Source organism: Ctenopharyngodon idella, chromosome 19 (assembly GCF_019924925.1).
Source record: "Ctenopharyngodon idella isolate HZGC_01 chromosome 19, HZGC01, whole genome shotgun sequence".
Taxonomy (NCBI): domain Eukaryota; kingdom Metazoa; phylum Chordata; class Actinopteri; order Cypriniformes; family Xenocyprididae; genus Ctenopharyngodon; species Ctenopharyngodon idella.
In genome coordinates, this window is record NC_067238.1 from 23,274,608 (window position 1) to 23,302,049 (window position 27,442).

General features: G+C 36.7%; 2 protein-coding genes across 2 annotated transcripts; both read left to right on the forward strand.

Annotated features, from left to right (window-relative positions):
* Positions 1-147: 147 nt before the first annotated feature.
* On the forward strand, positions 148-13,894 carry LOC127501648 (ankyrin repeat and MYND domain-containing protein 2-like). The gene is made up of 10 exons (XM_051873764.1): positions 148-292; positions 975-1,039; positions 1,792-1,930; positions 3,791-3,889; positions 3,980-4,140; positions 5,900-6,114; positions 6,197-6,332; positions 7,098-7,226; positions 7,591-7,720; positions 9,195-13,894. The coding sequence occupies exons 1-10, from the start codon at positions 217-219 to the stop codon at positions 9,332-9,334; spliced, it is 1,290 nt and encodes a 429-aa protein (XP_051729724.1). The 5' UTR covers positions 148-216; the 3' UTR covers positions 9,335-13,894.
* Positions 13,895-13,925: 31 nt separating this feature from the next.
* Positions 13,926-16,361, forward strand: sostdc1b (sclerostin domain containing 1b). The gene is made up of 2 exons (XM_051873765.1): positions 13,926-14,171; positions 15,077-16,361. Exons 1-2 carry the CDS (start codon positions 13,976-13,978, stop codon positions 15,487-15,489), a joined length of 609 nt encoding a protein of 202 aa, XP_051729725.1. The 5' UTR covers positions 13,926-13,975; the 3' UTR covers positions 15,490-16,361.
* The last annotated feature ends 11,081 nt before the right edge of the window (positions 16,362-27,442 follow it).

Genomic DNA, 27,442 nt, shown 5'->3' on the forward strand with positions numbered 1-27,442 from the left:
GTTTATATGCTAAAATATTCACCATGACTCGTTCGCATCGTGTCACTCGGATATCCAGCCCCCCTCCTTTTAATTTCCATCGTGGTATGATCCGAGGATGTAAAAAAAAAAAAGAGGAGTACTGTATTATAAGGTCTGTGTTCAAAGGAAGAAATTTCCACATCGATATAGCCTACTTTTTATCCTTAAAATGAATAATAATTGACTGTTGTCAATATGACAAGTATGACCCCTGCCAGGAAAGGTGATTTGACACCTGAAGAGAGAGTGATGCTGCAGGTGGCTGCTACAGGTACTGGAAATCACTTTTTAGTTTTTCTTCTGTTTTTGTTGTTGTTCTTTTTACATTCAGTGTATCTTAATGCTCTAAAAATAGGAAAAAACTTTCTATAAAACTTTATACAGGTCATTCATTGTATCTATTTAATTGGTTGGGTGTTTATTTAGGCCTATTTGTTCAGCAGAACTGTTTTCAACACTAATAATAATAAGAAATTGCCAGAAGTGGCAATTTAGCATATTAAAATAATTTCCGAATCACTCTAATATATGTAGGCTATGTATGCATATGTTTATATATTGTGAATATTCTTTCAAAACTATTGCAAAAATCTCACTGACCCCAAACTTGAACAGTAGTGATAAAGTGCCAGTTTCATGCTAAACACACTTGATATTGTAGAGAGAAAGGTGCAAGATATGTTCACATAATCCACTTCATTTATAAACTAACCAGTTTAGTTACTGTTTAGTTTAGTAACTTTCTGCTGGTCTTTGAACTGTATATTACTGAATCCTAGCAAAATTAGAAAAGGGGTAGATAATAAAACTGTTGAAAATACCGTGTCTTTATAGACACTATAACTACAGTTGGGTATGTAGACTGTCTAAAGAAATAAAATGGTGGATAATCATGAAATGTCCATGATGCCTAATGTTTAGTTTTTAAACTCTAGGCTGTGTTCTCTCAAAAGGTGATGTGCAAGAGGCCACCCAGCTTCTTAGCAATCCAAATGTGCATGTTAACTGTCTGGATGAGGTAAGAACATAAAGATGACAAATATGGGTAGTAATTTACAGGCCATTAAGCACCGTTTATGGCTCATTGGGATTCACCAACTGGAACACAACAAAACATAAAATCAAACATAGGGTTGCTGGCCAAACACAACTCAAACTTAATGTTACTTATATTCATGTTTATGTTATTTCACTGTAGCCTTATTCCTTAAACACAGACTGTACACTGTAAATAGTGATATTATGTAGTTGTTTTCTGATGATCAGCCGTTATGTAAACAAATTCAGTGGCTGGTGAGGTGACGACATATGTTGCGCATTGTAATTCAGGCATATGGCAGAGACTCTTGAGTGGCGGATGTGGTACTTAAAGATGTAAGAAGGTACTTAAAGAGGTGTGATAATGGAGACGTGCCACTAGATGTAACCTACAGACAACTTGTGGTCCTTTAGGGGCCAGAATGATTAAAAACAGCAGTTGATAAGTGTTTCCCACCTGTCAAAATCAGATGTGCTGCATGTTCACTTTGCCACCAACGCAGTCTTTCAACTTCATCCAAGGAGCAACAAAGATTATGACTCACTCTGCTCATGTCACTCTCAACAAGTGCCAGTGTTTTGTCAGAATCACCATACTGCAGGCACATTTCCTGGATTTTCACAATTTGTGATAGGACTGAACAAGGCTAAATGTCATTTGCTTTTGAGTCATGCAGATGAAAAGATTGGTAAAAGTTATTTTTTAAAGTATGTTCCCTCATATCGTTTCAGTATGGCATGACCCCTCTCATGCATGCGGCCTATAAGGGTAAAGCAGACATGTGCAGACTGCTGCTGCAGCACGGAGCTGATGTCAACTGCAATGAGCACGAGTATGGTTATACTGCCCTCATGTTTGCTGGCCTCTCAGGTGAACTTGTTCATCTAGATAGTAATGCTAACAAGTTTCATTTTATCTAATGTTTATTTAACCAGCACGGTCATTTATTAATGAATTTTTAGGGTAGTCCTGGCATTGGGTTGCACAGATAGCAGTCATGAATAAACCACAAAAGTAAGAAATGTTTTTAAGCATTAGATGAATGTCATAGTTTCATAGCTTTTATATATATATATATATATATATATTTATATATACATACTGTATGTGTGTGTGTGTGTGTGTGTGTGTGTATATATATATATATACAGTATATATATACACACACAATGTTACAAGTTATGTAACCAGAGTAAAGTAACGCATTACTTTTAAAAATATCAATAACGCAAGTTGTTTTGTTTTTCCATTTATTGACTGACACCTCTCCTGTCCCCATGTTGAGAGAAATTATGAGTAAGGGGCAAAGGTGTTTTGTGCGCCGTGTATGATGGTTATTGTAATATTGTGTCCAACCGTATTCAACCATACAAATAAGCAACAATGACTTCACATTTGTGTTGAATTTTTTTGTTTTTATTGCTGAAGTAAGCATATTGAACTTCACCCTCAACTCTACAGGCGTGAATTTGCATTTCCTTTAGCCTGAGGCTTATTCACTTCTGGTGTGAAAGAGCCTTTCAATTTGCCAAAAACAGAACTTTTTTTTTTTGTTTTGTTATTAACAAACAAACAAGCCCAGCCTAGGTGGGAAAAAGTGTATATATATATATATATACAGTTGCATGAAAAAGTATGGGAACCACTTGCAGAATCTGTGAAAATGTGAATAATTTTAACAAAATAAGAGAGATCATAAAAAATGCATGTTATATTTTATTTAGTACTGTCCTGAGTAAGATATTTTACATAAAAAATGTTTACATATAGTCTACAAGACTAAAATTTGGCTGAATTTATTAAAATAACCCCATTCAAAAGTTTGGGAGCCAAAGCAGTTAAACTGAGCTCTGTTCTTCAGAAAAATCCTCCAGGTCCTGCAGATTCTTCAGTTTTCCAACATCTTTTGCATATTTGTACCCTTTCCAGCAGTGACTGTATGATTTTGAGATCCATCTTTTCACGCTGAGGACAGTTGAGGGACTCAAACACAACTATTAAAAAAGGTTCAAACATTCACTGATGCTCCAGAAGGAAACACGACGCATTAAGACCCAGGGGATGAAAACTTTTTGAATTTGAAGATCAAGGTAAATTGTACTTAATTTGTCTTCCGAGAAACATGCAATTATCTTCTTTTGCTTCCGAAGGGCAGTACTAAATGAAAAAAATATTTAAGCAAAATAAGAAAAATTTGGACATCTTCATCCTGTTCAAAAGTTTTCACCCCCCAGGTCTTAATGCATCCTGTTTCCTTCTGGAGCATCAGTGAATGTTTGAAACTTTTTTAATAGTTGTGTTTGAGTGCCTCAATTGTCCTCAGTGTGAAAAGAAGGATCTCAAAATAATATAGTCACTGCTGTAAAGGGTTCAAATATGAAAAAAATCCTAACTATATATATATATATATATATATATATATATATATATATATATATGATTCAGAAACTAATAATGAACTGCACTTATACAGCATTTATTAATCTTTGTTAATGTTAATTTCAACATTTACTAATACATTATTAAAAACTTATTAACATTAGTTAATGCACTGTGAACTAACATGAACAAACAATGAACAACTGTATTTTCATTAACTAACGTTAACGAAGATTAGTAAATACAGTAACAAATGTATTGCTTATGGTTAGTCCATGTTAGTTAATACATTAACTAATGTGTAACTAATGAACCTTAATGTAAAGTGTTACCTCTAAAATAATCCCACAGGTAATGCTGAAATTACAGAGATGATATTGGATGCTGGAGCAGAGACAGATCTGGTCAACTCAGTGGGACGGACTGCTGCTCAGATGGCCGCCTTTGTGGGTGAGATATTCATAGACATATGCACGCCTACTACTTATTAATGAATAAATCACTTGAAGACCTAAATGCTTTCTTTTCCACCCTGTGCAGGTCAGCATGACTGTGTGACGGTGATCAACAATTTTTTTTCTCGTGCGAGGTTGGAATACTACACCAGACCCCAGGGCTCAGAGAGAGAACCTAAACTACCCCCAAAACTAGCAGGACCCCTACACAAAATCATCATGACTACTAACCTCAATCCTGTCAAGGTAGGAAGTGCCAAGTACATTTATATAACTCAGATTTCAAGCATCGGTAAACTGCCACGCTCAGACAAACTGAACAATGTTAGTGGAACACAGCAATCTATGCTTTCATAACACTGACCCATAAGAATGCCATACAAGGTCACATGACTGAGGGAAGCATCAGTTTGCACTAACCAACACCCCTCCTGCTTTTATTCCATCTAAATATATCCTTGTGATATTACAGAGCAACAACAGGCCATTTCAACACAGGCCTGGAATTCTGCATATCTGTTTTCTCTGATAAACAATCTTCGTCACATATTATATAAAAATGGCATGACTGAAATGCAAAAATAATCACAGGTGAGGTTACGTTTTATTTTTATTTTTTATTTTTTTTACAAATTGTTAGGACCCATTTCTCAAAATGGGTACATAAGAACATAAGAGCAGCCTATGTGGGCTAAACTATGGATCATTGTCCATTGCTGTGGCACAAAATACATTCAGTGATTGCATCATTCAAATTACATGAATTCTTTTCTCACTCAGACGCAACCATCATCAAAACTCTATGTACCTACAGGCCAATTTGCACATTTACATACTCTTTTCAAAACTGTTAAACTTAAATGGATAGTTCACTCAAAAATGAAAATTCTGTCATCATTTACTCACCCTCAAGTAGTTCCAAACCTGTATGAATTTCTTTTTTCTGAAAAGAAGATAATTGGAAGAATGTCAGTAATCAAACAGATCTCGCCCCCCATTGACTACCATAGTATTTATTTTTCCTACTATGTAGGAAAAACCTGCATTTGTGTAAGAAAAATATCCATATTTAACAAGTTATAAAGTAAAATATCTAGCTTCCACCAGACGCCTTGCGTATTCAACTTACGAAAAAAACGTAAATGACACGATGGCGGAAGCTAGATATTTTACTTCATAACTTGTTAAATATGGATATTTTTCTTACACAAACGCATCGCTTTGCTTCAGAAGGCCTTTATTAACCCCCCGGAGCCGCGTGGAGTACGTTTATGATGAAAAGATGCACTTTCTTGGGCTTCAAACTTGTTGGTCCCAGTTACAGCCATTATAAAGCTTGGATGCATCAGGATATTTATTAATACAACTCCAATTGTGTTCATCAGAAAGAAGAAAGTCATATACACCTAGGATGGCTTTAGGGTGAGTAAATCTTGGGGTAATTTTCATTTTAAAGTGAACTAATACTTTAAATGCCTTGCTCAAGGGCACTTCAGTCATTTCCTGCCAGTATTGAGAATCAAACCCACAACCTTCGGGTTACCTGTCTGACTTTCTTACCGTTATTCCAAGACTTATTAACTTCTGTGCCAAGCTGAAGGATGGTAAGGAGAACTGTGTAAAGAGTTTTGATAAAGTGACCTAAGTATTGAGGGTCCTGTAGTGATTATAAAAAAATAAATAAAAAAAAATAAAAAATTTTTAAAAAAAAAACTGTAATTGGTGCAGAGAGTAGTTTAAAACACAGTTGGTCTAGTATAGACTTGCGTGTGTGCTTTGCAGATCTCGGATGGCATCTGTGTGCGATATCTCATCTGTCTCATATCCAGTGATTTCTGATGAGTAAGGTGTCTCAGCAGCACACTCAGCAGGGATCAGTTAACAGAATCATGTAGCGTGAGAACATGTTTCCTCCATGAAACTTGCATTGTAAGTAAGGCTAGTGTCTCTCTGCCATATTCACGTCCCATATTTTGGGGCACATTTTTCCATCATGCTTTTTCAGATGGTGATGCTGGTGAAGGAGAACCCCTTATTGGTGGACGTGGTTGCCCTGGAGAAGTGCTACCGTGTGATGGATCTGCTCTGCGAGCAGTGCGTGCAACAGCAAGACATGAATGAGATTCTGGCCATGAAAATGCACTACATCAGCTGTGTACTGCAGAAGTGTCTGGCCTTCCTGCAGGAATGTGACGACAAACTAGACGCCCTTTTGAAGAGGTGACGTCATCATTATGGTCCTTGAATCTCAGATGGTCTTGCAAATGGAGTCACAAAATTATATATTTTTCTTCTGCCCAAGACTTCTAAAAGGAAGAGATGGTGATGGCTTCCCTCAGTACCAGGAGAAATTCATCCGTGATTGTATCCGGAAGTTTCCCTATTGTGAGGCAACCCTTCTGCAGCAGCTGGTTCGAAGCATAGCACCTGTGGAAATTGTCAGTACACTTTTCTATCATAACAAACCAACGCATTTTAATTTAACAAAGGAGTCACATAATGTAGAATCACTTATTAAATATTTTATATGTAATTTTATTTATAAAAATATTATTATATTATTAATAATATAATATAAAAACAGTAATAATATAATATCTTTATATATAACATTTTAATATTTAATTATAATATTAAAGAATTACTCGCTATATTTTTATGGCATATTACTGTATATACACTACCTTACAAAGTAAGGTTTTTTTTGTTTGTTTGTTTGTTTTTTGTAAATAACTTAATACTTTTTATTTAGCAAGGATGCATTAAATTGATCAAAAGTGACAAAGACATTCACAATATTACAAAAGATTTCACGGTTTCCACAAAAATATTAAACAGTACAACTGTTTTCAACATTGATAATAATAAGAAATGTTTCTTGAGCAGCAAATCAGCATATTAGAATGATTTCTGATGGATTATGTAACACTGAAGACTGGAGTAATGATGCTTAAATTTCAATTCTAACATCACAGGAATAAATTAAAATATATTCAATAGAAAACAGTTATTTTATTTTAAATTGTAATAATATTTCACAATATTTTTGATCAAATTAATGCAGACTTGGTGAGACTTCTTTTTTAAAATCTTTCTGACCCCAAACTTTTGAACGGTAGTATAGATGTACATAACTTGCTGACTGATGCCAAATTATAAAAATGTGTCAACATTATGTTTCACAACCTCACTCTTGTTTCCAGGGGAACGACCCCACAGCCTTCTCGGTTCTGACCCAGGCATTGACGGGCCAGATGGTGCTTATGGACACTGAGTACTGTGCTACTTGTGGGGAGAGGGGTGCCGACAAGAAGTGCTCCTACTGTAAAACGGTATTATATATTTCCTCTTTGAGTAATCATGACATATCATCTACATTTATTCAATTAATAATCACTTTTTTTTATCACTTTGCAGCCAAATAATAAACTTAAAATGTTAACAACAATTTATTGTACAGTTAATCTTACATAATGACCATCCGCAAAGTAGGCCTAGTAATGATTCTATTTAGCATGTAGTTTCTGTTGAGGCAAACATAACGTTCCACATCCTGTGTCACCATTACCTTGGATTGAACCTATAGCTTTTGAATGAACAGCCCATTCTTTAGGATTCTTAGGGAAACTCTCTTGTCAATATGATGAGTGTTGCTGAAACACTCTGTTTTCCAATAATGATCTCATCTCTTTACAGGTGGTCTACTGTGGGCAGACGTGTCAGAGGCTGCACTGGTTCACCCATAAGAGGCAGTGCAAAACCCCTGTGCAACAAAGAGATTCTCAGTTCAACAGCCAACCAAAACTGAGAGAACTTTCTAGCAATGGTATGTTTAGCAATGTTGGCATATTAGCACACCAGTGGTTAGTAGTTAAGAATTGTTTGATTTGCTTGAGTTAGATCTTACTGAATCTCACCTGTGCATTTGGCCATGACGTTAAAGGGGCTATTCACACAGAATGTGTTTTTGCTGTTAAAAATGTGTGACAGGGCAGTGGAATGGAAAAAAAGGTCTAGAGAAAGTCGAACGTGTTTTAATTTGAGCGCAGCATTTTTAAAATGCCATTTCATGCGTGAGACACTGCAAGAGACGTGAAACACATGCGGTTAAACACAACGTCCAGAAAAAAGATGTTAAAGCAGCACAGTGGAATACAAAAACGTGTTGTCTGTGAACATCCCCAAAAGGCCCGTTCACGCCAAGAACAATAACTATAATGATAACTATATTAGCGTCCACACCAGTGGGTAATATCGTTCTGTTTATTCCAAGTGCATGCTTAATGTTTTTATCATTCATCAGCTGGAAAAAGAAACTTTCTGAAAGTGATTCCAACTATTTTGTTTCTCTGTGTCGTTATCGTTGTAGTTGTGGTGTGGACTCTGCCATACTTTTATATATAGAACAATTTTTAGAATTATTTCTTTATCATTATAGTTATCATCCTTGGTGTGAACAGGCCTTAAAGGGTTAGTTCACCCAAAAATGAAAATTCTGTCATTATTTACTCAGCCTCATGTCGTTCCAAACCCATAAGACTTTCGTTCATCTTCGGAATGTAAATGAAGATCTCTTTGATGAAATCTGAGAGCTTTCTGTCCCTCCCTAGACAGCCTACGCAATTGAAACGTTGATCCTTCAAAAAGTTTATAAATAGATCATAAAACTAATCCATAGGAATTGAGCGGTTTAGTCCAAATTTTCTGAGAGACTTGATCGCTTTATATGATGAACAGATTGAATTTAGGCTTATATTCACATGTAAACATTCATCAACTCACACAGCAGTTGTGGTAAATGGAAGCTCAAGCATGTTTGTTTGACGCATGCGAGAACCAGTGAGGTTCATTCTTGTGTGTTACGCAGCAAATACGAGCTTCTGCAAGAGGTTTGTTCTCGCACGTCATTTGTGTTCGTTTGAGCTTCTGTTTATGTTCACTGATCAATGTTTATATGTGAATAAAAGCTTTAATTAAAGTCTCTTCAGAAAATTTGGACTAAACCACTCAATTCAAATGGATTAGTTTTACGATCTCTTTATGAACTTTTTGAATCGTCAAAGTGGTAGTTGTGTAGCTGTCTACGGAGGGACAGAAAGCTCTCAGATTTCATTAAAAATATCTTCATTTATGTTCCGACAATGAACGAAAGTTTTACGGGTTTGGAACGACATGAGGGTGAGTAATTAATGAAACCAAGGCCTATACTATGGTATTTTTGTTCTTGTTGTAAATGTTCTCGTCATTTAATGTGACTTTATAAGTGCTTATTTTTTATGTGTTTTTCTGTTTCATCCCAGCTGATGACAGTGATGCAGAGAAGGCTGCCAGCTCGATGCTGGCTCTTTGTCTGGGGTTTTCAGAGTGTGTACTTCAGCACAGTCCTTCTGATGACCACCATGAAACCTCTGAAGATGATCCTCGTGCTGGACAGGACTAAGGAACAGAAAGATGTTGGCTGTCGTTTCTTTGCCCAGTCGATGCTCAACTCCCTTGAGCATCGAGTTCAGGCTCAGTGTGCTGTGCTGTGATTGGTGTTCTGCATTCTATAGGACACTTAAACCATGATACAGAAGTGTTGGATTGTATACTCATTCTGAGCTGTGTAAGTACCACACAGACGACAGCACATGTAGAGCACGTTAAAACTACTGGCAAAAGGACGTCCTATTTGGACATCTGTTCTCAAGACACATAGAAAAGCTTTGAGGATTTTCTCTACCACATAAAGTGCTATGTAACATTTGGCCCTCTAGTGGTTAAAAACAAAACTGCTTGCATTTTGTGGAAGAACATTGTTTTGGTTGTGCTTTGGCTCTGCATGACTTTGCAGATGAATATGACCCTTCACAATAGATTATATGGCAATTTATCTGTTCAATAAAATATCTTACTCACCTGTTGAGTAATAAAAACACCATCTCTGCATCGCTTTTACAACATTTCAAATCCCTCAGTTCTCGCCATCTCTGAAAAGCCAAGCAAATGACGCAAATCCTCTGTTCTGCGTTTTTTTTAAACTGGTGATTCCCCAGAGATTAGAGATTTAGCATGCTCCATGTCAACCTTTCTCAATTGTTGTGACAACTAACCTATGCCACTTCCACACAATACACACCTCAAAATAGCCGGAGAAACTTTTCTCTATTTACGGATATGACGAGACACGTATGACGAGTGACGTATGTACGTGATTTCCTGTGAAAACCATCCCACCCGGTCAAAAATATAAACACTTATAATAGACTTACTATAGTGAATCAGGGTAAGACAAAAACACAAAATTTGGAAGAAGGGTTGATGATGTATTGACTCATTATTTAAATTTGTTAATTTTGAAAAAAAAAAAAAAAAGTTACATAGTATAACATTAAGTCAGACCCTTTTTAATTTCTTATTCACTGAAAAAAATTGGGCGTAGAAACTATTTTTACTCAGAAATTGCTTGTAAATTTCACAAACAATTACAAAGAATCAGAAAGTAACAAGTTGAATCAAATGTACAATTTTAAAGTAGAAAACCTGAAATAGTATTTTCTGAAAATGTACTGTACTGTATTTACAACTTTGATTTTTTTTTTTTTTTTTTTTTTGTCTTTTGTAGTATATCTTTCCTATTTTTGCTGGTTTCATAACGAGTTTTTTTACTCTGCTTTTTCTTTCTCACATAATTTGCTTTTAAAGTACAACTATCTCTAAAGTTGTTCATATTGCTCTGAAAGCTTAATTTTATCTAAACATTGAGGAGCTTTTTTCCATTATCAAATAAAGAAATGGATGTATTACATGCATAATTCAGTAGTTTTGCCACTAGAGGGCAGCGTCCAACCTCTGAAGATCAAGTATGATCTCAAACTTAGCATCAGTGTAATATTTACTTCTTAGAATGTGCAGTATAATATCATACATGCTTTAATCTAGCAGATCTACAGTGTTTATTACAAAAACAAACCTCTTTCAGATTAATTTTTGATCACAATAATGATCACCAAATGAAACTGACAATGTCAAATTTCTTTTTCTTTTTTTTTTTAAAGTTTTTTTATATGTATATATTATATATGCATCATATTTTTTCATCATTAATCAGTAAATACCAGCATATTCTCAGAAAAATGTTTGGAAAACTTCCAGTTTAAGCTGTAGCTGTAGTACAGTGAGTTTTGTGCGAGCAGGGATCTCCTCCATGGACTTTCCCACACTTGGTCCTGTTGCACACATCCTAAGGCACTCGCTCAGAATTCTATAGACGGCTCTGTCTGTTCCTGAGTGCTTTGTTCCCAGTCTCCACATCCCCTCATCCCAAGGGACTATCTCACCCTGTGGGCCAAACGAGGGTCTATTTAGCACACGCTTGTCACATCGCATGTCAATATACCCATAACTCAGTGCCGTAACTTCTCTGTTTCCCCTGAGATTCATCCCTCTCCTGTCTCCATCTATGAGCATGTCACGGTCATTACAGGTGCATGAAAGGACTATCTCAAATATCCGGTTTTCAGATGCAGAAATTAGCGAATGCCGCATCGTATCGCATGACTTTGATATTCCTCTTTCAAGCCCCGAGGTTGCATATTCAGTGATCCCCAATAAACCCCCCCTCACCAATATGACTAACAGTGCTTTTTAGGTAATAAGAGATCATTTTGACAGCAGTGGCTTTTGAAATAATTTTTTCTTCCAAAAAAAAAAAAAAATCCTGCATAATATTAAAGTGTTTTTCATCCAAATCAAAGACGTGTACCTGTGGGCAAGTGCAATGAATTAATCGTAAATGCCCGAGGAGAGACTGAAACTAGACACTTTTGGGGGAGCCACACATTTTCGGTGGAAGAAAGTGAGCATTGGGCTTTTGTGTTTCCTCCATGTCATTTGTGTTATGCACATTCATTTGGTGAGCTCATCGGAGGCACCTGTTTGGATAATTTTGGGGTAAAATAATCTAGGGCTATCCTGTTTCATGGGTTTTGTCATGCATGCCCGTACTTTACAGCACTCACTGGAGCTGAATGCATCAGGTTCTCATGTAGAGGATCTAAATATGCGTGAAAACTCACACCTCTCTTTTAAAGAGCGCAACATCCTCAGCACAGTATCTCTGTTTGAGAGTGTTGCAGGATAGAGTTTGCTCTGTTAAGCTTGCATTCATTTGCATGGAAGGAATGTATCCTTTGAGGTACAGAATGGACGTTTCCTATTTTCTAAAACCAGCACTAATAGAATAAAAGACTAAAAGATTGCATGCTGCTAATTAAATAATTCTTTGTCAAAATTTTAGAATAAAATTAATACACCTGCAAAATATGAAAATTCAACAAAATGTAATTCAAGAAAATCCACCCATCCAATCCTCTTGTCCTCTGTGGGGTCACGGGAATTCAAGAAAATGTTATCCAAATTGATCTTTGTTTTAAAGGGATGGTTCACCCAAAAATGAAATTTTTGTCATAATTTACTCACCATCAAGTTGTTCCAAACCTGTATAAATTTCTTTCTTCTGCTGAACACAAAGATATTTGGAAGAATGTTTGTAACCAAGCAGATCTCGCCCTCCATAAGGGGCTTTCGCACCGAATAGTTCTAGGAACTAGCCACTAGGATAGTTCCCCGAGAACTAATTTCTCCCCCGGGTCACGTTCCTGGTTGCATTTGCACCAGGAATAGGAACTCTGAAGCGGCCGACAGTGGCGCCTTTAAGTGCGGCATTTACAAACACTAAAAACCGGTGGATGGAGGATGATGTGATTGGAGCGGTTTTTGTTGTGTGTCGTGGGTTTCATGATAACGGAGATGGAATGTAAACTCATAATTTACGTGACTGAAAGAGCAAAAAGTGGGGCTAAGAGACGAAATCTCCTATGACAACTTTCAGTATTACATATCATCGAGGTAGAGATAAGAACACAACCCTGCAGACAGCAGGTAAATGCTGTTATCGCTATTTTCCATGTTTGTGAAGTAAATATGTTTACACAGCTTTTTAAAAATGTCGGGTGCTGGTGTTTGACATGCGTTTAACCAATCAATGTACACTTACGTCACTGATAGTTCCTATAGTGCTGGTTTAGACCCTACTCTGAAGTAGGAGCTAATTTAGTTCCCCCAAAAGGAGTTCCTAGAACTAAAATCGTTCCTAGTTCCTGCGGTGCGAACACGGCAAAATCTGGGTACTTCAGCTAATAGTTCTAGGATCTATGGAAAGGTTCCTCCAGTGCAAAAGCCCCTATTGACTACCATAGTAGGAAAAGAAATACTGTGGTGGTCAATGGGGGGCGAGATCTGCTTGGTTACAAACATTCTTCAAAAATATCTTCCTTCGTGTACAGCAGAACAAAGAAATTTATACAGGTTTGGAACAATATGAGGGTGGCAGAATTTTCATTTTTTGGGTGAACCATCCCTTTAAAAAATGTCATTCTGTTTTCAGTGTGTGGAGTGAATTGTTCAAATGTCTGAATGTTGAAAACAATTAATTGTTTTTTAAATGCCATCTTACACAAATGTGTAAACTGTATTTTATTTATTTATTTATTTTACTTTTAATATAACCTATTAAGTTGAAAGTAATATTTAAAAGTCAGACTGTATAGATCCTCAGAGTAAAAACTGCACATTCTTCACAGTACCCTTACTTTTTGGTTTTGGTTTGTAGTGTTACTTCCATTTAGTTTAGCGGGTTTAGACCAAATGTAATATATAAATGTATTTTAATGGTTTTCTTAACCATACATTTAAGTATTAACAAATAAACCGATAATATAAATAAAATCGTCTGGATTGTTCTAAAATGTTCTCTCTTTTTTTTTTTAGATTTATTTAATACATTTATTTCGTGTCAGATTTCTACGACAATTGGCTCACATTAAGATAATTTTTCATGTGGATAATGAAGAATAATGTTGCTGTAGGTGGGCGTGCTGCCTGCAGCGCGAGGACACGCCTATTTTCAGCACACTTCAATATTCCACTCTCTGCTGCTGCTGTTCAAAGAATGGGCGGGTATATAAACATGCACGAGTAAACAGGTAGGTATAATCATTCTCTGAATTTTCAAAGAGACACAGAACCGAACTCCTTTGCAATGCCCCTGAACACATGCGAATACCAGCTGCTGTTTCTGCTCTGTTTTCTGATGAAAAGCTGTCATGCTTTCAAAAATGATGCCACTGAAGAGTTTTATGGGCACATGGTCGCATCATCTCACGAGACTCCGAACAACGCCTCTTTAAATCGAGCGCGCAACGGAGGAAGACGAACGGAGAGCCGAGACCAAAACGGTACGTATTTACCATTAAGCGTTTACTCTTGTGTTTATGATATACTTTTGTAGGATCCATATCTATCTATCTATCTATCTATCTATCTATCTATCTATCTATCTATCATCTGTCTGCCTGTCTCCTAACTTAAAGCTTTTAAAACTATTTTAAACTTTCAGACAAGGCTATTATATTACTGTAGTAGTTATTTAAAGAGATAGTTCACCCAAAAATGAAAATGTTGTCATTAATTACTTACCCTCATGTCGTTCCAAACCTGTAAGACTTTCGTTCGTTATCGGAACACAAATGAAGATCTTCTTGATGAAATCTGAGAGCTTTCTGACAGCTACGCAACTGACACTTTGACACTTCAAAAATGTCATAAAGAGTTTGTAAAACTAATCCATATAAATTAGTCCAAATTTTCTGAAGAAACACGATCGTTTTATATGATAAGAACTAATGAGGTGCATTCTGGTGTGTTACGCAGCACGTTTGAACTTCCACAAGGTTTGTTCTCGCGCATCAACCAGGTTCGGTTGAGCTTCTGTTTTTGTTCAATGTTTATATGTGGATAAAAGCCTAAATTAAGTATGTTCATCAGATAAAGCGATCGAGTCTCAATTCATACGGATTAGTTTTATGATCTCTTTATGAACTTTTTGAAACATCAAAGTGTCAATTGCGTAGCTGTCTATGGAAGGACAGAAAGTTCTCAGATTTCTTCAAAAATATCTTCATTTGTGTTCCGAAGATGAACGAAAGTCTTACGGGTTTGAAACGTCATGAGGGTGAGAAATTAATGACAGAATTTTCATTTTTGGGTGAACTATCCCTTTAAAGTATTATGTATCATGTAAAATGTTACCATAATTCCTTATCCATCCACTGATTTCTAAAGCATGAAATTTCCTTTGCAGAACAGCACCAGGTCGGTTGCAGGGAACTGAGGTCCACTAAATACATATCTGACGGCCAGTGCACAAGCCTGAATCCCGTGAAGGAGTTAGTGTGTGCCGGAGAATGCCTACCCACCCACTTGCTGCCCAACTGGATCGGTGGAGGTCACTACTGGAGCAGACGGGATGCCCAGGAGTGGCGCTGCGTCACTGATCGCACACGCACCCAGCGCATTAAACTCCAGTGCCAGGATGGCAGCACGCGCACCTACAAGATCACTGCTGTCACATCCTGCACATGCAAAAAATACACACGCCAAAACAACGAGTCCTCTCATGCACCTCAGAGTCCCTCAAAGGATCATCCACTGCAGAACCCCAGGAAGAAAAAAAGCAAAAATAAAAACTTAAAGGTTAATTCTAAAAATGAATAGAGCCTCTCATTGATTGAGAATGAGCTATACTGGTACAGATTTGACCAACACAACCCTGCTCATGGAAGGAATGGGACTATAGTATGAACTACTATGACACTGACTTGGATTGCAATGATGTACAGCTTACTATTTTCAGATTCTTTGATGACCATGCATAAATGTATGCATATGTGTGTGTATATGCACTTTTTGAGTGTAATATGGTTAATGTTTTGTACAAATAACCTGATTACAAAAAGCAATTATGTATACGACTACATTTGACACAAAAGTTGAGGGAAAAAAACGATAACTATAGCTATGTAAATATTTGCATTTCATATGTACTAGTTTTTGAATAGAATTACATCTATTTTTATATAATAGTTGTTTTATGAATATTTCAAGTTGACATTTACACAGTTAAATACACATTTATACAATAAATTAAGTAGTTTACATATGCTGGTTTGTATCATTTTGAAGTGGAGACCACTGATTGTAGCTCAAGGCAAGGTTGTAGAATTACACGGACAGTCAGAAACTGTAACAAATGAGGAATTAGTTCAAGAAGCGAGTTCTTTCTCACTGTGTTCGTAATTCTACGCTGCATTGTTGTGAAGGGCTGCCCTCACCTGCAGGCACATCAGCTACTTTTTGGCGGCAACATGTTAAAGCTGCTTCATTGTATTCTGTATCCTTTCACTCTGCCATTCTGAAAGTCATGTTGCTGTGCCTGAGGTTATATTCCCAAGTTATGAATCAGATTCCTTGTGTTGTGAATACAGGAATCCAGAGGAAGGTGACACTGCACAGGTAACATTGCAAGTCACTGGAGGATGAGAAACTTTGTGGGTCCTGTGAAAACAATAATAAAGAAGCATAAAGCATACAAACTTTATGTAATGTCAGCTTTCCAAATCAAGATAATGCTTTCCAGTTTTGCATGTAAGATGCGTCAGAATGTCAGCGAACAGACTGTGGGCGGTCCATAGGTGTGCCGAGACTAAAGGCAGGTAATATCATGAGTCTAATGGAAGATGTCTTTAAAGGATGTCTGGTGTCTCTAGTGTGTTGACAGGTGCAGTCAGAAACGGGTGCTTTTGTCACAGCAAGTACTGATTCTCCATCTCTATAATTATCCCTGACAACAGATTTGCCTCTAGAGACTTTGAGATGCAAGGACCACCTGCTGCTATTTATAAGCTCAATTACCAAATACATTCCCTAAAGAGTGGGTTGCTCTGATCTACAAAACTCGGCATACTCCCACTTATATCATTCAAACACAGGCTTTTCCTTGGTAATGTTTTATTTGTTTACTCAAGATTCTGAACTGAGAACACGTCATTGGATTTCCCAAAGTTTATAAGGTTAGTGGCATCAAATTGCGATGAAACTGAAGTAGCGATAGATCTTTTCTTCCATATTGTGACGTAAGAAAAAAAAATAGTGTTGGGGATTTGGTTCTACACTCAGTTCCAAAAGGGAGTTTGTGCAGTGACGCCATAGAACCATTTTTGGTTCCACAAATAACCTTTCTGAGAACAGTTCTTAAAAGAAATTTTTTCTTTGTGTGAAGAACATTTTAATAATCTAAAGCAGGGTCCAGGGGGCTGCAAGGGAGTGCTAGGAGGTCTGTGGAAAAGTCTAAAGAAAAGCAGTGTAAAAAAAAAAATAAATAAATAGACAGCCAAACCCTTACCTTCAATATTTACTTGAAGTACTCTGTGAGGTTTAATTTAATATTTCAATAATTTAAAGGCACAATATGTAATATTTTTGGATTAAAATATCCAAAAACCACTAGAACAGTGTTATATATTTTGTTGACTTGTGTACTTGCATTATCCCAGATGTTTCCAAGAATGTTTAAATCCAGAGAAATAAGCAATATTAACCAGGACATGGACCATGTCCGTGTGTCGCCTATCAATGACATAATACCTGCGTTACCCTCAATTTCCGGTTTTATTTTGTAGAAAACATGGAAACACCAAAGACGCTTTAATATGTAGGCCCGGTTTCACAGACAGGGCTTAGCCTAAACCAGGATTAGGCCTTAGTTCAATTAGGGCATTTAAGTAGCTTTTATAAATGTTTATTAGAAAAAAACATTACTGTTGTGCATCTTGAGACAAAACAATAACAATGACATATTTTAAGATATGTCAGTGCAAGTTAAAACAGCTCAAACATGCATTTAAATCCGGGACTAGCTTAAGCCTTGTCTGTGAAACCGGGGGATTATGTTTTATTAGAGGGAACAACTGTTTGGATACATATATAGACAAAACACTAATCATTGTTATAGTTCAACACAGTATTATTGTTTGAATCTCGTTTTCTTGATTTTCCGCGAGTACCATGTTTTTATCATGACTCAGAGACAACACTATTTTGTCAAGTGGCTAACAAAGCATAATCAGATGCAGCTTTATTTTTAATAACAGGAATACAGCATTCTCTCCGTCATACAATATGTTTTAAAAATTAATTGCATGCCAACACAAGCCATCCAGCATTTATTAATATGATATTCTAATATGAATCTAGCTTACTGCAGTGTGCAACAAGTGTCTCATAGAAGCCGCCCAGCGAACACACGGAGTAACGTTATAAAATCATTTTCAACACACTCAAATGTATCTAATATGATATATAGCGTTGCGTTACCCCACATACACTTAACCCGGAAGAAGCAGAAGCATTCATCTGTGGCATAATAAAAGTTCCACTGCTCTCTAGGCATGTCACGCTCGTCTCTCATTAGCAATCGCTCCAGCGGCCTCGTTCAGCTCGCACATTCGGCCCTGATCTGCTGTTGATGATACACGGGGCAACAATAGAATAGGCAACAAATTTCGATCTAAAATATCCAGATAGAAGTTTGTTGCCCATTCTCAATGGGAAAGTGCCCAAGCAACATCGCTCGGCAAAATTGCCCAGCAACGTTGCTCAAAAAGTTGCCCCGTGTATCATCACCTTAACATTAACATTTAGCCTTATGCTGTGATCAGTGGACCACGAAAATCCCATACATGGTGAATGACATACTGACGTACATCTTTCTTATACTTGTGTCTCATTGGTTCATGTAATTCAACAGTTTACTTTACTCAAAGTAAGAAAAGAAAAAAAAAACATTAAATCCTCTTATGGTAATTTACACACCATTTCATTTATTTCTCCTCACATGTTTTCATCACTCCATATAGTTTTATGTTGCTGTGCATCATTTCACAACAACTGTCAATTCTCAACAAACTGTCATTGTTTAAACCATACATTTATAATCATATACCGTACAACCCCGGGCAGCGCTTAACTCCAGTTAATTCCTGCAGCAAGTGATGTATAACTCACTCTGTCAACACAGTACAATGCGCCAAAATAGCCTGCTGTACCGTAACTCCACCTCACCTACGGTTTGGACTGTTACCATAAACAACACAGCACCATTTTACTGCAAAAAAAAGCTTAAAAAAAATGATGTCTTAAAATTTTATGTTGCGTCAACTTGAGATGGAAGTTGTTTAACAGAACATACAGTTTGACTTAAAGTCACAATGAAATCAAAATTGACAATTCGTATTTTTTTAATGGAATATTGCAGTAGTTATTATAAATGATTTATCCGTGCACATCATTATGCATTCTCAATAAACAAGCCACAATTACTCCAAAATGCAGTTTCTAGAGTTCTTACCAGTTCAAGAAAATATGATCATATAACACCAATTTTATCATCTCTACACTGGTTACCAATCAAGTTCTGTAACGATTTGTGCATTTAACTGATCTTCTATCACCCTACAATCCACACTCTTTAAAGGATTAGTTCACTCCAGAATTAAAATTTCCTGATAATTTACTCACCCCCATGTCACCTTAATTTCTTCTTCAGTCGAAAAGAAATTAAGCTTTTTGAGGAAAACATTCCAGGATTTTTCTCCATATAGTGGATTTCATCGGGTACCAATGCTTTGAAGGTCCAAATTGCAGTTTCAAAGCAGCTTCAAAGGGCTCTACACAATCCCAGCCGAGGAATAAGGATCTTATCAAGTGAAACGTTTGGTCATTTTCTAAAAAAATATATACTTTTTAACCACAAATACTCGTCTGAGAGCTTTCTGTCCCTCCATAGCAGCCTACGCATCTAAAACTTTGACGCTTCAAAAAGTTCATAAAGATCCATGTGTTTTGAGTGGTTTAGTCTAAATTCTCTGAAGAGACTCGATCGCTTTATATGATGAACACATTTAATTTAGGCATTTATTCACATATAATGGATTAGTTTTATGATCTCTTTATGAACTTTTTAAAGCGTCAAAGTTTCAGTTGTGTAGGCTGTCTCGGGAGGGACATAAACCTCTCAGATTTCATCAAAAAAATCTTCATTTGTGTTGCGACGATGAACGAAAGTCTTATGGGTTTGGAGTGACATGACATAATGTGACATAATGTCACATTCTTCAAAATAGTTGGTGAGATTACAAAACTCACAAGGTTGATGTTTTCATGATTTAACCTAGCAGAGCACCTGTGAAATGGCTAATGTGGGTATATTTGACTCTTCCTCTCAGCTCTGGAAGTGTGAGTTAGAGGGGGCCGGCTCTATGCATGTGGTAACAATTCTCAAAGTAATGATGCACAATTAATCATGATATACTCTCTAGTTATAACCAGGAATGTCAGGCTAGGAAAGTTCACCTATGATACTAATCCTTCTTTTAACAAGCCCGGTAAGATCCAGACAAGAGGTCCAATAAAGTGTTGATTGTACTGTGTGTGAATGTGAGAAAATCTATTGTAGAAATAGACTGAATAAGACAAACACATTTGCTTCATTTAAAATAACAATACACAAAGCTACAGCATAACCTCCGGCTATGCATTGCAATGACAGGTCTTTCAGTGTTGCCAAGTCTGCAGTTTTCCCCCAGAATTGGGCTACTACACTGTTGCTGCGGGTTGTTTTTCTAGTCTGTGGGACTAGCCTTGATTGGGCTAGTTTTGATTAGCAATTGGGCAGGTTTTCTTGTGCAGACCTGGCAACCCTGAGGTCTTTGCACCTGTTGGTGATTTTGATGATTTTGCCTCATAGAGCACAAAACAAAACAAAGATTTCTGAGATGCCTCAAGGCCATTGTCAGGACTTTGTTCTTATAAGTGTTTAATATGGATGCTTCCCGCTTTCTTGTTACCATAGCAACCGCGTAACATCACACTTCTATGCCACTATCTGCAAAGCTTTTCATACGGAGGTTAAAGTAGAATCACATTGAATCAGCCTATCCAGCTGATGCAGCTTAACCCATCCACTCACAGACATGAGAGAAAATGCGTCCAATTGTCGTCACACCTGTTTCTCATTCAACCAAGATGCTCTTGAGAGATGGTTTCATCCTCCAGCTACAGCTCATCTTGTGTAAAACAAAGACCCTCAGTGTTTCTGGGGCCCCTATTCCTATGTTAATATATCTAATTATGAAACTGTTACTGTTATTTGAGTTTGGGCTTCGTAGGAAACAGAAACAAAATAAAGTAAAAATGACAGTTGGAATGTTAAGCACCAAGATGCAAAATCTGAGTAAACAATGAGCTGGAAACTGAAATGGTCTTGCAGTTTGTAATGAATGTAGTGAATGGCTAAGATGGCCAAGGCAGGTAAGCTTGTTAAGGAAAGAACAACATGAACTAAAGATTTAGTTAAGTGTACAGTGATTTTATTTAATTTGGCAAGCAATGATGCCACATTCCACGGTGTGTTTCTGCCCTTTTCATGATGTTATTGACATTGATCTGTTTATATTATTTCAGGCATGTCTCAGCCAAGTGCAGCAAGAGGATAGGCATAAACCTGCTGAGCGTTAATGTCTTAGCTGTGTGACATGTTAAGTAAACAATTAATCTTTAAGGTTGGTATGGCTTTTTGAAACAGCCTCTTAATACAACAGACTAGACCAATACTCTTTATTTTCTGATTTATTTAGTAATTTATAAGCCTATAAATCAATTAGGATTAAACATTTTAATCAAATTAATTACAGACATACTGATTAATCAGATTAATCACAATTAGTTTAGATGAATTAAATGGCTCTTGGAAAACCTGTTGTAACTGGCTTGTGCCTATTTTCAGGCGGGACTAATCAACTTTATTACAGCGCTCTGGAATATTTGATTCTGATTGGTCAATCGCGCCATTCGGTGGTCTGATATTTCCTAATATTTGCTGTCGCTCTTAGCAACGCTGTATTTTAAAGTCCCTTTTAAGACAAGTCATTTCACTCGGCGGCCATCTTTGAAATGCCTCTCGGCCATGCAAGTGCAGCTCCTATCTCTTTGAATGGGGAAACATCAAATTCTCCAAAGCTGTTTGCCAAGCTTTCGATTAAATTTCATATTTGAAATCACCAATGAAATCTGACAACAACTGCCTCATAAATTTTGTTTCTAAATGCTGGAATCATGACATGACATCATGTATTTCTCAGGCTGGATCAAGCTAATGGACATGCGCAGTCCTAGGTGCACGTTTCTACCGGAAGCCCGCGTCTGACTGTTTCTATAGGAACCGGTGCTTCTAACGGCCGCTGCAGTGAAGCGATGGCTTTACCAATCGGCGATTGGCTCTTATTTAGAAGGCGGGACTTATTCCAACATATTGTGCATTGCACTTTCTCCCATTCAATACAATACGAGTGATGCGTCTTGTGTTATAGAGGAGTCTTTTGTGTATATCAGGCCGCTCCATCCGAGTAACAGAAACCGGCGCAAACTGGCGCCATCTTGTGTCTCAGTTATCGATTATAGTGAAATTCATCTCAGTGAAATACTGTAGGCTAATATTTTGCAGTGTTCGATTTTTGTTTGTTTGTTTTGTTTATACGATGATATGGACTTTTTCTAAACAGAAGCTTTAATATAATATACAGGTAAGTTAAGACTGTACAATTATTTTAACCAATGTTTCATGTGAACTATTTGTTGAGTAGCCAAAAGGGCACTTCTTTCACTCTCTTCATTTAGGCCAGTGGTGGACATGTGGAGGCAAAGTTCCCTTTCTGGGTTTGGATTCTTTTATTGAGATTCATGTTACCTTTAATGTTTACACAGCATTGGTGTAAAGTAGGAGTAGCTAAATGTAGTTATGCTACTTGAGTATATTTTTGGCTAGTTTGTAGTTTGACAGAGTATCAAAGATATTAGCAACTTTTACACACTGCTTGACTACATTTTTGAGTATGTACTCTTTACTCCAATACAATTGTGAGAGTAATGTTTTTACTCATTACATTTCGTATGGCACCTACATTTTTCTGCAGTTTATTTCTGCTTAAAAATAAGTGATATAGATTTGAAGGTGTATATCTTGTTTTCCGTTACTCACCCAAACTTGTCAACGAGGCTACTTTACGCAAATTTGAGTGAGATTGGGACATGGCTGCAGCTGGTAATGAGGCCAAAACCTGCACGCCTGGTGCAAGTATTTGAGGATTTAATATGGAAAAGACCTTTTTTTAAGGATATTGGTTCACTTGTGCCCTTTTAAGGCACTTGAGCTTAACTGAGACTTGTGTTTGTTGACTTTTAATAGGCTGTTGTGTTGACCTTGATTTATTACAATATTGGGGTGTACAGTTTTATTTTGATTTTAAAAAAAAAATCCTCACAAATCAACTGTTTCTTGTTTTTCACTGGCATGTCTCTTAGGTGTTGAGGACTAGTGCATCTTTGAGCCTTACATTCAGTACTTATAGGCTAAGTACTGTAAGACTTTTACTCAAATGATATTGGAATTGGTAATGGAGTCATTTTCGCTGTAAGGTATGGTTTTCAGGTACTCTTTACACCTCTGTTACACACAGTTTTTGGGATAAAGTCTTGTAAAACACCATTTTACCTACACTTCAACCATCAACAAGCAAGTTGAAGAAGCCAAATGGTAATATATAATAGTTTAGTCTGCTAATAATGAAAACCACATCACATATCAAATAATAAAACAGTAAAAAAGCATATTGTGTATTATTTGATGTTATTGTCTCCTAGGACAAGATGCTCCAGGTGTAGGCCTAATTTCTTCTTTTGTGTTGACACACGCACTAAGAGAAATCCTTTATAATTTCTGTGCCTGGCAATGAAGGTTTCTTATGTCTTAAGCCTTTTAATTCTTATATTAGTACTACCTGGCACTATAATTACTGTACTGTCTGCCCAACTGCTATTTCTTTTTCATTCATCAGCTTCATGACAGCAGAGACTGTGCATACACTTAATCCTTGTTATTAATGCAGAGTTGATGATCAGTCCCTTCGATGCCTAGATTTAGGGTCTTCTGGCACAATGGTGTATTTTTCCATCATTAAAAGACGTGTTGGTTCTGTCACTTCATTTGAGAAATATGACTTGGAGTTTGGTATGGCAGCTGGCAGTAGTATTGAGGAATACACAGAATGCAGTGTTGTATGGCAGTTGGCAGTAATTTTGAGAGAAAAGATATGACACATTAATATATTGCTTTCCTTTGAGACTATTTTGAGGTGGTGCTGTATATTTCTTTCAACTGGCAGTGAAAAGCAGTCCTTGGAACATTTGGGAAAATCCAAGCAAGGCACCAGAGCAGGATTTATAAGCCGCTCATGGCTGTTAACAAATTAATATCAGGCTCTGCTGTGGTTGTAGGATTTATTGGAAAAAATAACCCTGTACCATAGATCAGATTATTATTTATTTATTGTTATTATTATTATTATTATTATTATTATTTTCAAAAATCAGTGCAGAACAAAACAAAGCAAAATCTTCTAGTGAGGACAACTCTACAATTAGATTTGTGCCATATTTGTTTGTATATAGCTTTGATTCTGTAATCATTCCAGTGGTAATTCCCACCAGAGAGTGAAATTCAAATATTGCTATATTTTGGAAATGACAAATTTGGGATAGAATGACAAAACAGGATATGCAGACGTTTTTTTTTTTTTTTTTTTTTTTTTTAAATACAACAACATACAGCAAACATTTTGGTTGAGATAGCAAAAATGGATAAATAAACTGATAAACTTGACCACCCATGTAAATATTGAAAACAGTCTGGAAAAGATTATTTTGCTAAGAATGCAATTGAGCAAGTTTCAGCATTTCTCCTTAAGCAGTGAAGTCCTCAAATTGAAGCTTTTTCGTTAGTAACAGTTTGTTTTTATTATATTTGTATTGTATATTTAGGATATATTTTCATGTGTATTTACCTTTTGTATACCATGCATTTGACCTTAAATGCCATGTTAATTTTTATATTTGCATAATTATTCCACTGCTTCAGATAACAGTTTCATTGGAGACCTTCATCTTAAAATGTAATGCTTGCTTAATTTACAATTCATGGATCTCCTAGTTTTGCACAGAAAGCTTCACTGGTTGGTGATGAGTGTGGGCACATATGTGTTTGTGTAAGTGCACATATATACAGTATGAGTGTGTGTTCACTTTACGCTTTGTTGCATCAGTGATGATAAGCTTTTTCCTCTTGTCTTCTGGCCTGAGTTCTTGTGACATCATCATTCATCACCATCAGAGATCACTGGGGCCAACGTGGGTGGGCCGGACTAGGCCAACATCTGCAGACTGAGAGCTTCCAGGACTCTTTTCATCTTTCTTCTCTGTCTTATTCTCTCTTTCTGTCTATTTCTCTTAATTTTCTCTCTTACTTATTTTATATAGTTTCCATTCCTCAAAATTTAATGTTCATATCATTTTATGTCCTCTGCATTTCATATATGACATGAAAATGTCTTATGGTTTCCTCAGTTACAATTTGTTTACTTGGTTTTGTGTACTTAGTTGGTGTAATCAATTAAAAACAGATTCCATTAAAAGGCAAATAGATTTATTTAAAGATCTATTTAAAGCTTCTTGTGACAATGACTGCATTAAAATGCATGTTTATCAGACTCATCAGACCAGGCAATGTTTTTCCAATCTTCTATTGTCCAATTTTGGTGAGCTTGTGTGAATTGTAGCCTCAGTTTCCTGTTCTTAGCTGACAGGAGTGGCACCCGATCTGGTTTTCTGCTGCTGCAGCCCATCTGCTTCAAGGTTTGACATGTTGTGCATTCAGAGATACTTTTTTGCATGCCTTGGTTGTATTGAGTGGTTATTTGAGTTACTGTTGCCTTTCTATCAGCTAACTAGCCTGGCCATTCTCTTCTGACCTCTGACATCAAAAGGGCATGTTCTCCCACAGAACTGCCGCTCACTGGATATTTTCTCTTTTTCAGACCATTCTCTGTAAACCCTAGAGATGGTTGTGCATGAAAATTCCAGTATATCAGCAGTTTCTGAAATACTCAGACCAGCCCGTCTAGCACCAACAACCATGCCACACTCAAAGTTACTTAAATCACCTTTTTTTCCCCCAATTCTGATGCTCAGTTTGAACTTCAGCAGATCGCCTTGACCAGGCTGCGTCCGAAAGCTTAAAGGGGTGATATAATGCCATTTTTACAAGATGTAAAATAAGACTGATGTCCCCAGTGTGTATGTGAAGTTTTATCTCAAAATCCCCCACAGATAATTTTTATAGCATGTTAAATTTGTCACTTTTTGAGGGTGAGCAAAAAAGCTCAGTTTTTGTGTGTCCCTTTAAATGCAAATGAGCTGCTGCTTCTAAGCAGAGGGCGGGGTTTCAAGAGCTCGTGTTAGCAGCGCTAATTACCTCATGAAGACTCACTGAAAAACCGGAGTCGGACAATGATTAAGAGACTCAAGAAGAAGTGACAACACGTTGAATGCAAGAGGACGTTTCTGAATGGTTAGTTGCTTAATTCATGTAGCTGATGTGGGAAATCTTAAAGTCATTGATTAGCATATTCTGTCATAATAATCTATAAATTGCTCCTTTGGGAACTGTTGTAAGATGCCTACAGAGCCAGAGAATATATGCTGCATGAAGACAGAACAGGTATAGTTTAGTTTAATTACGGTTATAACTTATGTTGTCATCTTGCTTTTATGACATGCTATTGCAATTGTGTTACGTACTGTATTGCAATAACATGGCCTCACCCCTTTGTTACATGTTCTCGCGGGCAGGGTTTATGTAAATTTTAGGGTTAGTGATGTCACCAACCTGGGAAGAAGCTCGTTGTAGTCCCTACCAGCCGTTTGTTGTAGTCCTTAAACATAGAACTCTTTAAAAGAAAATATCTCCCTTTGCTTTGAACTTTAAGCATTGTAACTTTACAGATGTTGTTTATGCTCTAACAACAACATTACACACTAACTAAAGTTAAAAAAGTGCAATCATAATCAACCACCCCTTTAAAAATTCTGCCTTCGGAGGATGCATTCCAAGGTAGGAAGGCATGTCCGAATTTAGCTTCACTTCCTGTCTCCTGAGATATGATCATCTGATCGATTTTTGAAGACAGCATAGATAGAAAGTCCTTTTAAGGCAAGTCATTTCACTTGGCGGCCATCTTTGGCAGCTATTTCAGAAAATTTGGATTAAACAGCTTGATTCATATGGATTAGTTTTATGATCTCTTTATGAACTTTCTGAAGTGACAAAGTAGTAGTTGCATGGACTGTCAGTGGAGTGACAGAAATACCTCATATTTCATTTAAAATATCTTCATTTGTGTTTCGAAAATGAACGAAAGTCTTACGGGTTTTGGAACTACATGAGGGTGAGTGATGACAGTTTTTTCATTTTTTGTTGAACTAACCCTTTAATAGAAAAAAATATGTGCTTATAAACATGGTCATTTTTTCATGGAATATAGTTTACCCAAACATGAATAATTTAATTTACTGAGCCTCATTTTACTTCAAATCTGTAAGGAAATATTGATGTATAATTTTTTACCTCCATTGCAGCTCTCATATCAAATATGAGCACAGATGTGATGTAATGATGTTACAAAACAATAAAAGTGTAAAATAAAAAATCCTGAAACCCCTC